The following is a 15,598-nucleotide window of genomic DNA, read 5'->3' as shown; positions in this document are numbered from 1 at the left end:
GGATACACCCACTTTTTAATTTAGAAGGGCTGATGGAACTGTCAAAAGGCTTGAGTAACATAACTGGGTTCTCCACCCAGCCAAGCTCTTTTGGCAACAGTAACTTTTCAAGAAAAGAATTAAACTAGTAATGAACATGAAAACAATCTCCCCTGCTTTTCTGGGTGGAGGTTGTTACTGAAAGGGACACATGCATGCGTGTGTGGCATGAGTTAGCAAGACAGAACAGACACTTTTATCATTAACCAGCAACCTCAAACCATATGTCCTCAAAGAGACCAATGAGACGCCGTGTTCATGTCACCAACACTTTAGAGCTTTGTCTTTTGCTGCCCCGATCCTGTGTAATCCTCTGTGGACACCACCACCAACCACACTATTACAATACAATGGTTAAACTATTTCTCAGCATCAGCTTGGCAAGAAAGTGGAGTAATATATGAGCAACAAACTCATTCCATCTACAAAAGAAAAAGGATAAATGCATATTTGAAGGAAATCAACACTGGCATGAAAGCATATTTTCCAAAATGAAGAATGTGAGAACAGAAGCTCTGCAAAGAAAAGACTGAAAAACAAGACGACAAGAAACTTTTCCCCTCAGTCTCAAGAACAGGAAGGAAAAGCAACTATCAAATTTTCCAGTTAAAATATCCTCTCAGAACGCCCCAACACTATAACATTGTATTCCACATGGAATTTTAATAGAGAAGAATGGGAAATAATAAATAATAATGATAATAATAGTATAGGCAAGATGAAAACACATCAAGAATAAATCTGCATCAATCAAAATTCAACTCATCTTAAATCTATTAAATAAAGAAAAGAGGAAGGAACTGTAAACATGGGAATTGTGAGACATTTTGGTGCCAGAGACATGGCTGCTCTTCCACTCCCACACTGGATGATGACATGGATTCAAAAGAGGCTGAAGAACCTAGAGAAAGGGACTGAAAGCACACCTTGAATTAGGCAAAGAATTAACTGATGAAGAGGGAACTGGTGTCAGATGCAAGTTGTAAGCCCATGCAGTTCAGCATAAACCTGGCGAGCTGGGCAGTGTCCTAAGTATTAGCAGAGATGAAGCACTTGGAATTAGGGCAAAAGAGACATAATGAGTCAGCCCATGGAACACCCACTTACTTACATAAGCAAGTATGAGAAACTGAAATCGCATGTAGTACTTAATAATAATCATCCAGGGAGAGAATTATTGCCGCTGGATCATTTAATGCAGGAATGCACAGCTTGGTCATGGGCATGAAGCAAGGAAGGAGCAGGAAGGTGGCAGTTTGCTTACTGAAACTGAATGCAGTTACTGAATACAACCCTGCATGTCCACACTTTAACTGGAGACAGATCTGACTGCAGCAGTATCACAGAACCACAGCACGGTTCAGGCTCAAAGGGACCACACTGGATCATCTGGTCCAACTTCTCTGCTCAAACAAGGTCATCTCAAATCACACTGCACAGGATTGTGTCCAGATGGACACAATCAGTCCAGATGGACTCTGGACAGCCTGTCCCAGTGCTCGGTCACCAGCACATTAAAGAAGTTATTTTGAATATTCAGGTGGAACTTCCTGGGAATCCATTTCTGCCTGGTTCCCCTTATACCATTGCTTGGCACCACTGAGCAGAGAGCCCATTCCATCCTCCTGACACCCTCCCTTCAGAGACTGTTAGACATTGAGGTTCCCTCTCAGTTGTCTCTTCTTGAGGCTGAACAGGCCCAGCTCCCTCAGTGTTTCCTCAGAAGGGAGATGCTCCAGTCCCTTCATCATCTTTGTTGCCCTCCACTAGACCTGCTCCAGAAGCTCCAAATCTCTCCTGTACTGAGGAGCCCAGAACTGGACACAGAACTCCAGATGCAGCCTCACTAGGGCAGCTACTAGTGGTCAAGAGCATCAAGTGGAAATGGTTATTTCTGAATAAAGAGCCCCACACAAAGCACAATACTGATTATACAGAAGATTTTAGCTATCTAAATTTCCATTGAAGGATAAAAGTATTGCAAAAAAAAAAAAAAAAAGAGGAGAATAGGCAAAGAAGGTAGATATTCAGAATACAGACTTCAACCAAAAACAAATCCAAAGAACAACAGTTCTTTAGGATTTTCTAATGAAACAGAATAAAGGTAAAGTCTGCTCTTAGTTTTGTTCCTTCACACTAAAATAGCAAGAGGCTAACATGGACAACCATGATCTGATCTTTGCATCTTCACAGAAGAAAGAAGCAGTGAGGAAAAAAGCCACAGACCCAGTAAAAAAAAGAATAACCACAGACACAAAACAGAGAAGCAGAAACGCAAAAGACAAACACAAACATAAAAAACCCAGATGCTTGAAAGGTGTCAGGAAGAAACTTTATAGGAAGCTGGGAGGGACACCATGGAAAGATTTGGTCCAGCACTCAAAAGGTGAACAAAAGCCTCAACTCAGGAGATACTGAAGAAACTGACCAGGTACTAAATACCACCTTAGTCCCACTGTGAATCAAAGCCCACAGATGAGCAACACAAGTCTGCCCTGTTCTGGCCCAGCATTGCCACACGGACTGAACGCCTCAGACAGAGCCACTAACCCTGAACTTCGGGCCAGGCTGAAACAACAAACCACGAGCCACCCCAGGGAGCCGACACTTCTCATGCTACTGCCACTAATGACTCCGAGAAATAAACACGGGAGACTCATGGTTAGCAAGCCAGGGAAAGGCATAAAAGTTGGGAAAAGCCTCAAATCAGAGAATCGCTAATGTTGGAAAAGACCTTTAAGATCATCAAGTCCAAACAACCAGCACCACCATTTTCACCACTAAACCATATCCTCAAGTGTCATGTACTCATGGTTTTTCAGCAATTCCAGGGATGGTGACTCCACCAATTCTCTGGGTAATCTGTTCCAATGGTTTAAAACCCCTCCACTGGAAAAAAAAAATTCGTAATACCCAATCTAAACCTCCCATGGTGCAACTTGAGACTATTTCCTGTCGTCCTGTCACTCGTTACCTTCAAGAAAAGATCGACACACACCTCTCTACAACCTCCTTTCAGACCCCCCGGCTCTTGGTGAGAAGAGAGGTAGAGGGTGCAGGCACAGGGAGTGCAGTGGAGAGGGCAGGAAGGGATGTGATACAGGCCAACAGCACAGCTCCAGCGCAGAGGAGAGATGTGCTACAGCACCTGCCCCGTCCAACAGGGCACCTGCGGCACGGCATTAGAACGGCGGGAGAACGGACGGGAGCGGCGGCGGTGACCAGGACAGCCCGTAGCGACCAGGGGCAGTCCGCAGTCACCAGGGTCAGCACGCCCAGACCCTGCCGTGTCTCACCTTCGAAGCCGGCGCGCTCCAGGAGGTTCAGCGGGTACCACAGCAGAGGCCGGTTTCCCACCGGGAGCAGTGGCTTCGGGATGCTGGAGGTCAGGTCCGTCATGCGGGAGCCGCCTCCAGCCGCCATCACCACGGCCTGGAACTCCATCGTGTGGCGGAGTGACACAGAGACAGGACAGGACCTCACCAAGACAGGTGAGAGAAGGCCAGTTCACTACCCCGGTCCCTGCGACCGCTCCCGGCACTGACAGCGCAGCAATGGCGGCGCGGCCGCGCTGCGCCTGCGCGGGGACAGCCGAGAGCGTCGATCGCAGGCGAGCGCCGATAGAATCGATCCGCCTTCCCGGTGGGCTGCGGGCGGCCTCCACCCAGCCAGGACGGCGAGAGGAACACCGAGCGATGGGCCCCGCACTGCCGAACGCCGAGTCACGGATCCCTGAGGAGACGCGGGGGCGCTCGGCAGAACAGCTCCCCCAGGCGGCCGCGGGCAGGACTGCAGGGGGTAATGGGGGGACAGCGGGGGCTCTGTGTGGGGGCACTGGAGGGCCCGTTTGCCGCTGTGCTCCCCACACCATGTCCAGAGAAGGGACAAGACTCACAGCGTCCCCTGCCCCTGCACACCTCGCTCTCCACCAGAGGAGCACGCAGGCACAGCACCCAGAGGCCAGTGCCATGCTGACCCTTTCAGTTGCAGCACTGGCCACACGCTCCAGTCCCAGCCCTAGAGAAGCACAGACACAAACAGGACCTGGGGCAGGACAGCAGGATCTGGCCCTGCAGTTTTATTGAATCCAGTGCCCCCAAGACTCCCATGGTGTGGGGCACATGTGGGTCTCATTCATCCCAGGGGTTCTTGTCAGTGTCAATGGACATGCAGTTGTACACAGCGTAGCGCAGCATCTCCTCGCAGACCTTGGCCCTGGCAGGGGGGAACACTAGGTCACAGCTATGATGGGCACAGAAAACCTCAGGCTTCCCTCCCCACACCTGCCTGGACATTCCCCAGGGAAAGACCTTGGGAGTCTTGATGGGAACCCCAACACTGTATCCAGAGAGTGGGGAGCATCCCTATCCCCAGCTCAACTCACGAGGAATAGTTGGGCAAGAAGAAGGTGCAGGAGCACGTGCAGGCCTGTGGCATCAGGTCCAACGCATCCAAGCTTGGGAGAAAGGAGAGTCAGACCCCAGCACAGCTCAGGGACCTCACATCATGTGGGGACCCCAGCATAGCACAGGGATCCCAGCACAGGCAGGATGGACTCACTTTGACCTTTCTGGGTAGACATGGATCTGAACTGGGAGACGGCTCCGGCCGGTGACGAACTTGAGGAAACGGCTGAGATCCTCTGTGGGGAAGGACAGAGCTCATGTCTCAGAGACAGGACTGTTCCAGTCGCTGCTGTCACAGCAAGATCTGCCTTGCAGAATCACCCCAGGAGCATGGGGCAAAGCTAAGGGATGTTCTCAGAATCCCAGGAGGGATGACCTCAGCCACTTCCCAGGGAAGCACCTGGTGAGCACCCCTGGGGCACAGGGCAGTGGGTACCCCATACTCTGGCCCATCCTACTGTACAAGAAGAGCAGAGAAAGGCTTGGGGTCACTCACCACTGGTGAAGTTGTTGAGTGCCTCCAAGAAATACTGGATACGAGTATCATCAGAGCTGAAGTCATCAAACTTGACTGCAACAAAGAATGTGCAATGGCTTAATTAGAAACTCCCAGCAAAGCAAAGGAAAAGAGGAGACCCTCTGCTCCTCGGTGAGCCCACGAGAGACCCTGGCACTCCTGAGTGGGACCAGCACCTTGTGTCATGGTAGGTGGAGAAACAGAGATCCTAGTTTGCAGAGTGGCCACTTGTCTCTGCCCGTAGCAGCTAAGGACTAGATGGACCAGAGTGGGGTCCAGTGGGGTTCGCTGCTAAACCTGAAGCATCCAGGGACCCTCTGGTTTATCCTCCCCCAGGCTCTCAGGCACCTCATGACCAGGATGCATGCACAGGACAAGCATTATCAAGGAGATCCCCTGCCCTTGTGGAGGGCAGGGAGCAGCTCTGGGCTGGCCCTGTGACTTACTGAACTTCTGTAGTTCAGCCACTGTGATCTCCGGGTCCCCACAGATCCTCTTCTCCATCTGCTGCCAGGTGAGCAGGTCCAGCACAGGCTGGGGCACCACACGGAGCAGCCCAGCACGTATGGCTGCAATCTGTGGAACACAAGACAGGCTCCATGTCACCACAGTGGGTCTGAGCCCTGGGCAGCCACCTAGGGCTCTGGGAACAGCGACCACAGGACCCCAGAAGGGATCCCCAGGGTACATGGACATCCTGGGCATGGGATGCACAAAGAAACCACCCAGCTGGAGCTGGGGGACACATTTTGGCAACCACCAGTCCCACAAATACCAGGGTGTTTTGCCACAGGAGCAGGGTCCCCTTGCAGCCCTGCCAGCCCCGGGGGACAATGTCACCTGCTCCTTGCTCTCCTCCAGCCGAGCCTTTTGCACCAGGCGGATGAACTCCTTGCGGTCCTCGTAGCGCACAGCGGTGTTGCTGCCATTGGGGATCAGCTCCACCATGCGCTGGTCACTCAGCACTGTCGTGTAGGTCAACTCTCTTCCAAACATGAACTCAAAGCCTTCCTTGTCCACCCTCTCCAACACCTCCAGCAGCTTCACCTGCAATCCAGATGAGCAATAGCCACCACAGTGGAGCTAGAGCAGCCATAAGAGAGCACAGTGCTTCCCTGCCAGCACCCAGCCTTGCTCACCAGCTCTGAGTCCACAGTGGCAAAGTCCTTGCTCCAGCTGACCTCCTCCCCTGCCAGCTGCTTCCACACCAGTGCCGGCAAAGACAGAATCTGGCAAAAGGAGTGGACACAAGCATTCTCCTCCTGCCTCTCCTTCACCCATGGGCAGCCCCTCTGCCCAAGACAGGGTGGCCTCTGCCAAGCCCCCTCACTGGCCAGGAAGGCTCTGCTGTGCTCACCAGAAACTCTTTGCTCCTCAGGGCTGCTCCCATCAGCTGCCCGATCCACTCATACTTGGGGAAGTCCTTGCAGGAGGGGTTGGGCACATACATGTCCCTGGTGTCACTGCTGCTGTTAGCCTGTGGGAGAGACGCTTAGGACACAGAGATTTGGCGAGCCCAGCATGGTCTCTCCTGCAGCCTCCCCCACAATCATCCCTCCACCTGCCTCTCCAGCCCTTTACACTCCTCCAGATCTCCACCATTCAGGTACAAGCACAGCTCCCCCAGCCAAGAGCCCTGCAAGCATTAAGATACAGGTAACATCCAGGCTCTGTGACTGACTCCTGGCCTAGACAGGCAGACAGGTGGATGCCAAACCTGATTGGAGGTGCGCACAAAGAACGGCAGGGGCACTGGGACATCGCTGGAGCTGGGACACAGTTCCTCTGACACATCTGACAGGCTGTCCCGAAAGCCACCACCTGCAGGGGGTGCAGAGGATGGTTAGTGCTTAGTGCTTGACACACCAGGGCCAGACACTGAGCCAGAGGATCTGGCCAAGCTGCCCCCCTCCCTGGAGCAGCAGCAGCACTGGTGGGGTAGGGGAGATACAGGGATGATCTCATGTTTGCAGAGCAGGGCTGTCTCTCCCAGAACAGCTGGGACAGCGTGGGCACCCACTGAGCTGCACCTCAACACAGGAGACACCAGGGGAGACCTCTCACCATTGTCAATGATGCCCTCAGTGATGAAATCGCACTCCCACCACTGGGTGTAGGTCAGGGGCCACCTGTGGGGAAGTAACAGCCCCATGCACATCCCTCCTCCGAGCATACCAGCAGCACCTGAAATCCCCTTGCACCCTGCTCTGGGGAAATGACACCCCACAAATATGACACTACCTGTAGTCCAGGGGTTGATTGTTCTTGGAAGATCTGAGGCCATCATACAGCTGGAGAGTAGTAGAGCAGAAAGGGGATGAGATGGGGACAAGATACCTGCTGCAGTGACAGGTACCTGGCACAGGGCACGGTGCTGCCTAACCTGGGTGAAGACGGCATTCCTACAGCTGGGGTCCAGTTTGGGGTTGGCACGGTGCTCCCGGGCCAGGAGCCGGTTGATGTAGAGCTTTGGCACGGTGTGAGGAGCAGAGCTCTCCGAGGACTGCAGACAGTGGGCAATAAGGGCTTCACTCTGCTTAGACAGCAGCAGGAATGGCTTCATGCTCTAACAAGGGACAAGCAGGGATGGTTAGAGGTCTGATCCTGCCACCACCTGTCTTTTACTCTCCCCAAGTCAGCCCTGGTGTCACAGGGGATGCTCCTCCATCCCCCAGGCAATGCCAAACATGCTGTCAGGCCTGGGCTGGTCTGTCCCCACTGGATCAAGGAGGAAACACTACAGCCCCCAGAAAAACTGAACTTGTGAGGAGATGCCCCTGATGGCACCATCCCAGGGAAGCCTGACACATGCTCACCCTGAGTGCATTGAAGGTGCCGATGCTGTCCTCAGAAAGGGGAATCAGGTAAGAAAGGACACTTTCCAGGAGTTGGACAAACCTGGAGACAGGAGAGAAGCAGTGTGAGGCTGCAGGAGAGTGGCATTTCACCACAACTCCTGGGCACTGTGCTCCCTGCACATGGGTCTCCTCCACCCCATGGAGGGACACCAGACAAGGAGAGCACCCACCCAGCACCCCCTGGCTAAGCACTTTGTTTAATTTCCCCCAAGAAAATGTTACAAACAAGGGCAGCCCAGCTCATGCTGCTGTACTGCAGCTGAATCACTGCAGAGGGTCTCTGTGGGGTCAGTGCTGACCCCAGCCTGAGGCTGCCCTGCAGGTCAGGGCATGATACTTTTTGGGACTGAGATTACTGTAGGAATTGCGGCATCCCTGTGCTGTACCTCTGAATGAGCACAGCTCTTCGGTACAGCACGTCAGTATCCACCCCTTCCAGCAGAGGGTAGCGAACCAGCCGGGCTGGCTGGAACATGTCAGCATTCAGGATCAGGTCCCACTCCCAGAAGGACAAGATCTTAATCCCCTGCAGACGGACATTGTACCCTTGGTCTGCCAAGAAAGAACAGTGATGCTGTGTGTGCTGCAGCCAACACGGCTCAGATGCTGCAACCAGGGGCAAGGTGCCCCCAGCACCTGCAGCATCTCATATGAAGCCCATTCCTCAACCTTCCCACCAGTGGATCTCAAAAAGCAGCCAATGTGCTAGAAAGGGCCACAGGTGCCGGGACTAGCTGGGGGTTTAGGGCTGGGCTGGCAGCCGCAGTCTGGGTGCACAGGCTCACCTCGGCACTCCAGGAAGCGGATCTCCAGCACTGGCATGTGGGTTTTCATGTCCCGGAGGATGCAGACATTCTGGTAGCTGTTCCTGCACACAGCATGGAGGGAGATGGCAGAGCCATGACGCATAGACAACTGTGAGGTGGCCAGCAAGGCACAGTCCACTCTGGCCCCCCAGCCAAGGATGTGCTTCTACCCATGCAAAAGCCCCCCCACCTCACCAGGGCTGTGGCAGGAGGTGCCCAAGCAGAGAGAAGAGGCTGTCAGAGGCACAGAGACGTTCTGTAGAAGGTGGAAGCTGCATCCAAAAAGCCAGAAAAGAGCACAAATTCAAAGCAGTACAGAAAGACAAAAGAGCATATTCACTATTCTTGGGAGAGTCCCAGCATATCTCACAGGGCAGAACCATCCTTCAGGTGGAGTTGGTCATGCAAAGGTGGTGTGTTTTTGAAAGAAACAGGGATTTGTGTAAATGAGCGATTTACTAAGTGTATTTTCAAGGCCTTTGTCAAAGTCCCATCAAAGTCCTGTGAGCCCACGGGGAAAATCCACTGCAAGTATTCATCCACAGTGAGGAGCTAGCTCCTGCCACTGCAAAGGACAACTCTGCAGTCTCATGGGTGCTTCTTCAGTGACATATTTCACTGCTCAGACAGAAAACATCAAACAGGCACGTTTTGGGGGAAGGTGAAGGAGAGCTTTGCACTTCTGTGTAAGCCCCTGGCTGCCTTGAGGAGGGTGCTTAAGGCCAGGGTGAAGATAGAGAGGTGAAGCACCCCAGGACTTGTTGGCTACAGCATGGCAGAGATACTCAGAAAGGTGACATCAATGGTGTATGTTCCCAGAAGTGAGGAGGAAGAGGCCCACCAAAGTCACCAGGCAGAAGGAAGCACACTGCAGACCAGCTGCTGCATCATGGTTGAGAAGCAGGAGAAGAAATTAAGGCACTTGACCAGCACAAGGAACAAGGAACCACCACACTTGTGGGAGCAGATGTAGCCTGCACCCAGAGAGTTCCGACCCTTGGAGAGCCACTGCCACTGGCAAGTCACTCAGAACCAACCCCAGCCCCATCCTTAACACATGCTCAGGATGCAGAGACAGCTCAGGAGTTTGGCACAAGCTGTGCGCAGGCTGCTCCTCACTCATTACTCACTCATTAATTAGGACTGTTCTCAGGTGCTGCAGCCTGCTTAGTGTTCCCCCATACACAGACACTCGCCTGGGTACATAGGAGCTGGACTGCCCATCCAGCATCAGCCACAGTCTCCTGGGGAGGGTGAGAAGAGCAAGGAACAGCATTGTCCTGTCCTCATGAGCTGCCTGGGCCCAAAGATGCCCCCAGAGTTGTCCCAGGCCTGGGACAAAGCTGTGCCTTCCTGGGATGCCTTTGGCAGCAGCTGTCCCCCACCTCAACCTCACACCCCCAGCTGAGGCTGGGGGAAACTGGGGTTGAAGAGGAAGATGGTGTTTTGCCCCACACCCTGCCCTTCCCTGGCACAGCTGTTTGCATGGAGGGAACACCTCGAGATCTCACTTGACAATGGCGCCTTTCTTCATGTTGAGCCGCACCCAGTGCTGCCCCGGGGGCCCATTGCTCTCCCAGAAGGTGTATGTCACGTTGTCTGTCAGATGGGCTGCAACACAATCCTCCTGCAAGAGTGCAGTGAGCAGAGGGAGGGAGGTGAGTATCCCTGGACACACCATGGCCTTCTCTGAGATGTGTTCTGTGGGTCCAAAGGAGGTCAGGAGCAGGCCGGCCCCTTGGTTTGTTAGGCTGTGGGTGGATGGTGGCTTCCAGACATAGCAAACTGGGCATGGCTGTGGACCCCTAGTGCCCGAAAGACAAAACAGTTTTGCTCCCAACAGCTTTGCTAGAGCAGCAAAACCTCCCCACCATCCCCTGCCCCTCACAGAGGGGACAGCCACAGCCAGATCCCTCCCCACATCTGTGGCGATGCTCACATGTCTTATGCTGATTTTAAGCTGCAGAGGAGCCCCACTACGCACCATCTGTGAGGAGACCTCGATGCTGTTGATGTGTTCCTTGGTGCAGTCCACGTGCTGCAGCCTCTTCTCGCTGTGATCGTACAGGAAGCGCCCCAGCTCCATGTCATGTTCATAGGTCCAGCCTGGGGGCACGAACCTGCAGGGAGTGTCTACGTTAACAGGACGAGGAGACCACGCTGTGCCCCAAACCTGCCCACCAGCAGGGTACAGGAGCCCCAGCTGAGACTGGCTGCAGTGCCACCAAACTGGCATGGTGCCAAGCCACTATCCCTGCAGCAGACAGATGGCACGGTTGTATCTCATCACCAGCACACCAGGTATTTATGGCCACTCCAGCCCAGTGCAAATTGCAGTACACAATCACTCCAATGGTCTGTGGAGCAAAGGCCATCTTCGCTTGAGCAGTGCCAAGGTACCAATGTAAAAGGCACCTCATGGCACTCATCCTCCCCCCACCAGACCCTGAAGCCAGTCTTGGCCCTGCAGGCATGTCCAGACCCTGGTCAGCAGCCCCTCAGGATGCTGCAGTCCTGCTCTAGGGGATGCATTCATACCGAAACTTCTGCACCGCGGCCTCGTCCTGCTCCATGAGGAGCCTGGGCATCTCTCCAAGGCGCATGGAGTACGTCAGGTCCACCACTTGTTCCCAGCTGGAGCAGCAGGGGCAGAGGAGTCACACAATGGAAAAGATGTGTCAGTGCTCAGTGTAGTCAGCAGTAGTGGGGCACTGGAGGTGACACCCAGGAACAGCTGTGGGAAGGATGAATGTCCCTGCACCCGGGTACAGGCTGGGACAGAGCAGGGGAATCCCGTCCTGCACGTGACCTTCCATCATGGAAATAAAATTTGAGCTCTCTGATCACTGCACTACCTCTGTGACATCGCTCAGCCCAAATCCAAATGACTCAGAACGCCCCTGGCATCATCTTTATTTAGTGCAGGCACTGCCACAAGCAACAGGATTAGGGAGGTCTATGAGGGAGCACCCACCTGCCCAACGGTGCTCGGTGGGGATGTGTCCCACCTGCGCTGGAGGGAGTGAGTGGGCTATGCTGGGCGTGCCCAAGGGATTTGGGATGGTTGGGTTGCATGTCCTCTGTGGGACCGGTCACACGCGTCTCCAGCGCTCAGAGCTCAGTTGCTGCCCGGGGCCATACCTGACAGCAGGTCTATAATCAACCCCCAGAGTTTGGTGTTGACACTGGATCCTCTGCACGGAGTCAACCGGGACTAATTTATCTCCTCTCTCTCCGAACCTCTGCGCCAGCACCCAGCCCTCCTCCAGGCCATGGGTGCCTGTGTACTCCTCCAGCTGCTCCTGAAGGCACATCCCGTCCTGTTACCGCCGTCGGGACCCGGCATGCCCGGGTGGTTCCCGGTGCCGGTCCCACGTTACCTTGCTGAGCTTGACCCAGAGCCCGGCGCCGTTGCAGTACTCCTCGCCAGTGGCGCGCAGGCAGCCGCCCTTCCGCACCTCGATCGTGGCCCGAGCCGCTCGCTTGCCGCCCCGCGCCGGCCCCGGGCTGTCCCACACGCTGAGCAGGCTGCGGGCGGCGGCGGCCGCGGCGGCCGAGGGGTCCTTGCAGATCTTGTACTGCACCTCCCGCGGAACATAGCAGAGCGCGGGGGGCAGCGCCTGGGCGCGGCGGAAGCACTCGCTGCACTGCAGCAGGAACCGCAGCCGACCCAGCACCTGGTGCGGTGCCTCCCCGCCCGCCTTCATCGCGCTCCGGGCACCGGCTCCGCGCCGCTGCTCTGCTCCCCCGGCTGTCCCGACCGAGCCGGCCCCGGAGCGCTGCCGTGCCCGCCTCCCTCCGGGGCCGCCCCGCCTCGGGCAGCCCTGACTTCCCGGCTGCCGCCTCCTCGCCGGGCAAGCGTCGCTCCGCCCGTGCCCCGGGCACGCCCCAGCGCTACTTCATCACTCTCGGGCAGCCGGCTCTCCGCTCTTCAGCTCCGGGCCCCCTTTGGCAAGATGTGACTCTGTTACGCCCACTTCAGTATCCGGGAAGAGCTAACCCGGGTCACAGGCATCGCCTTGCCCTGTGGCATAGGACTCTGCTCCCTCCCAGCTTCCAACATCTCTGTCATTGCCTACTTTCCTGCAGAAAGGGAATCCTGTGGCGTCAGGGCACAGGGCTACATCTCCAGCATGGATAGGGAGAAGAGATGAGTGGGAATTCTGGTATGGGAGAACCAGCTTCTGACTGTTGAATCCCTGACCTGGGCAGGCCTACGGCAGGTAGAGATGCTCCAAGCACTTGCTGGGGAGGAGGACAGGCTTCCCTGCCCAGAATAGCTTTATCCCAGGCAGCAGAGGCAGCCTGGTAGCAGGAGTGAGGGCATGACACCCAGCAGCACCCAACCCTGCCCCGAGCACTGGCAGTGTGTCACCCCATGTCATGTCTGCTTCTTGCATACCACAGCAAGGCGGTGGCAGAGAGCAACTCAGCTCCACCCCGTGCTCCCTTAATTTGTTCAGGTTGGGCACAAAGGGCTGAGTTGAAGGATCATGAAGCAGGCTGGCAGAGCTCAAAGGTCTCTACACCGCCCTTGTGCCTGCCGGTTCTCCTGGCAGGTCAGAGTCCAGCTCCATCCCTGCCTTCAAAGGCACAGTGCAGAGATATCCAACATCTGTTCATCCCTGCAGTGTTGTCTGTTGAATAGGTTGACTGTGCCTCACTGTAGCAATGGCCACCTGCCTTGCCATGAACCACAGTGCAGAAGAAGTGCAGATTTCAGCCTTGCTCTTACCTGCAGTAACCACAGCCAGGAAGGTCCTGGGCCCTCTCTCTGCAGCCACATCATCCTGTAACCACTGTTTTGCAGAGCTGCTGCAAAGGATTGAGCTCGTTAATACTCTGAGTCACGTCTGTGACACTACTTTGTGTGCAAGACATGGCAGGGGCGATTTCTGCTTCACCTCCAGCTGCCTCTCACGACACCAGTCTTCTGCTGTTTAGAATCATTTAGGCTGGAAAAGACCTCTAAGTTCATAGAATCCAAGTGTTAACCCAGCACTGCTATGTTTATCACTAAACTATGTCCCCAAGTGTAACATCCACTATTTAACCAAACAAAAGGACACAGGAGCCCCAGACAGACCAGAGAAATCTCCAGGAAGGCCAGGAGCAGTTAGTTAATTTATTTTATTTTAGATCTTACATGAGGTAGGGACAGACAGAACCTGTCAAACTACTGAGTTTGTCATACTGCAGGGTATTAGTAGCATAACAAGAACAGCTAGACTACACATGCGTTATTAATCACCTGAAACTATTCTATGACAATCCAGCAAGTTGAAGGCAGGAGAGAGCAAGTGGTTACATGGAGCCATGATGACATCAGTCCCTCCCCCAGCTCACTTCTATCCACCCTCTAGAGCTGCAGCTCTGGCACACGGAGAAGCTCCTCAGCAGCACAGAGCACCTTACTTAGGATGGCACTGGCTTGAAAATCCATTTCCAATGATTTGAGACTGGTTGTTGGGGAAAGGACGTGAAGCTGCTGGTTCCTGATGCTCAGGACTCTCTCACCCCAGACCATATGCAGCAGGACTCCAGGGCAGAGGCACTTGATTTGTGCCTAGTCAAACCTGATAGGAGACAGTTCCTACCCATACCTTTAGAGATCAGAGAAGAAACGTGACCCAGCACTGACATAACACCTATTTTGGGCCCCTGAGATTGGCAAGAGTTGAGCCAGGCTGACCTTTTCCATATTTCGCTGGGCTGCCACAGCAGAAATTCAGTTTGTGATTGGCTTTAAAATGCTGCAGATGAGAGGACCACGCAGAGGCCATCCAGGCTAGCTCCCAGTTCCCCCTTCCCAGTTTACCTTTGCACAGTGAACTGAACAGCACAATCAGTGGGTTATCTTGGCATCATTCCACAGCAGCCATGTTTTTCCAGACCCTCTGAACCATGCACCAAATAATCTTGTTGCTGCAGTGGGCTCCTCCTCTTACTAGAATGGCTTTCATAGGTGTCTCCACCCCAGTACACTACACAGCAGCAACTACTGCAATTCTCTAATAGGTATAGGGTTATAACACAAAATAGACAGTAAAACAATGGTTTACATGGTAAAAAAATGTTTTTCTCAGTATGCTTGTAGGAGTTAAATCCAGACCATCCTGGGTGATTCCCTTTCTGCTAGGGCCAGTGTCCTGTTACTACAAGCATCTTTAAAAAAAAATCCCTGTCACCAGCTAGATCCTTTCCCCAGAGTTCCAGCAAGCCCTTGGGCAGCACTCAGTGGCAGGAAATAAGAGGTCAGATGCTAAAAGACCTTGCTGGAAGGAAGAGTAGAGAAATGCAGGAAATGTGGGAAAAAACAGTTGATAACTCTATAGTCATCATGTGCTTCAGGTTAGGGAGAGCCTAGATCTAAAGCCAGCAGGATGAGTCTGGAAGGTTGATCACAGTGCCCAGGGCTGTGATGTACAAGAAGTCTTGAGCATCTCCAAACACAGAGGTGCCACAATGCTTCTAGAGAAGGATCCCATCACTTCAGCCAGGTTCTGCTGTCAGCATTACCTTGCACAGCAGCTCTCTCCTCATCATGGAAGGCTGGGGCTGTGTACATGGGTAATGAGAGGGAACAGAGCTGTCTAAACATATCTCAGTGAGAAACCTGAAGTGTTCTGGGTATACCTCTCTAATTACCTCAGTTATCCTCCTTCAGCTTCAGTTGCTTCCAAGGGCAGGGGAGCCAGAGGTGCTTGCTCCCCCACAACTGATCACCCCAAGCAGCCCTAGCTGGCTCCTAACCTGCCCATTCCCACAGGTGATATCAGCTCACCCTCTACCAAAGACTAGGGCCATCTTATCCATCCCATCCTGAACTACTTACCAACAAACTCCTGCCCAGTAATAAAGAGAGGACTCTCTTTTATTGCTGTTTCTAATTCTGCTCAGTAAATAGTGTGGCCTCCTGCTGATCACTGGTAGAGGCAAGAGGGCAAGGTTGGAAAAAGCAGTATCAATTTC

The 15,598-nt window shown here is 53.9% G+C and overlaps 2 protein-coding genes across 4 annotated transcripts in view; both read right to left on the bottom strand.

Moving 5' to 3' along the window:
• The window catches only part of EIF2B3 (eukaryotic translation initiation factor 2B subunit gamma), a 98,346-nt gene extending 94,564 nt beyond the window's left edge, over nt 1-3,782 (bottom strand). For both annotated transcript variants that reach the window (XM_014872088.2, XM_088169529.1), the window contains exon 1: nt 3,336-3,782. In XM_014872088.2, the coding sequence (XP_014727574.1) occupies nt 3,336-3,483 (148 nt within the window). In that variant the 5' untranslated portion in view covers nt 3,484-3,782. The remainder of the gene's footprint in view (nt 1-3,335) is intronic.
• A 302-nt stretch (nt 3,783-4,084) lies between these two features.
• On the bottom strand, nt 4,085-12,350 carry LOC106850620 (E3 ubiquitin-protein ligase HECTD3-like). 2 transcript variants are annotated; one of them, XM_014872086.2, is made up of 21 exons: nt 12,007-12,350; nt 11,768-11,928; nt 11,165-11,260; nt 10,611-10,746; nt 10,138-10,253; nt 9,757-9,870; nt 8,606-8,688; nt 8,207-8,372; nt 7,779-7,860; nt 7,346-7,528; nt 7,204-7,253; nt 7,027-7,091; nt 6,680-6,783; nt 6,320-6,439; nt 6,102-6,191; nt 5,803-6,009; nt 5,409-5,538; nt 4,942-5,016; nt 4,600-4,681; nt 4,424-4,495; nt 4,085-4,254 (listed from the first exon to the last, which is right to left on the bottom strand). In XM_014872086.2, exons 1-21 carry the CDS (start codon nt 12,331-12,333, stop codon nt 4,170-4,172), a joined length of 2,544 nt encoding a protein of 847 aa, XP_014727572.1. In that variant the 5' UTR covers nt 12,334-12,350; the 3' UTR covers nt 4,085-4,169. The 2 variants fall into 2 exon arrangements, with proteins under 2 accessions (XP_014727572.1, XP_088025654.1); XM_088169528.1 differs by lacking the exons at nt 9,757-9,870; nt 10,138-10,253 and adding an exon at nt 8,822-8,898 and having other exon boundaries at nt 12,007-12,348.
• Nucleotides 12,351-15,598: the final 3,248 nt, after the last annotated feature.

Source organism: Sturnus vulgaris, chromosome 9 (genome assembly GCF_052056855.1).
Source record: "Sturnus vulgaris isolate bStuVul1 chromosome 9, bStuVul1.hap1, whole genome shotgun sequence".
In the NCBI taxonomy this organism is placed as follows: Eukaryota; Metazoa; Chordata; class Aves; order Passeriformes; family Sturnidae; genus Sturnus; species Sturnus vulgaris.
The sequence above is the reverse complement of the archived record's forward strand: the minus strand, read 5'-3'. Positions and strand labels throughout refer to the sequence as shown.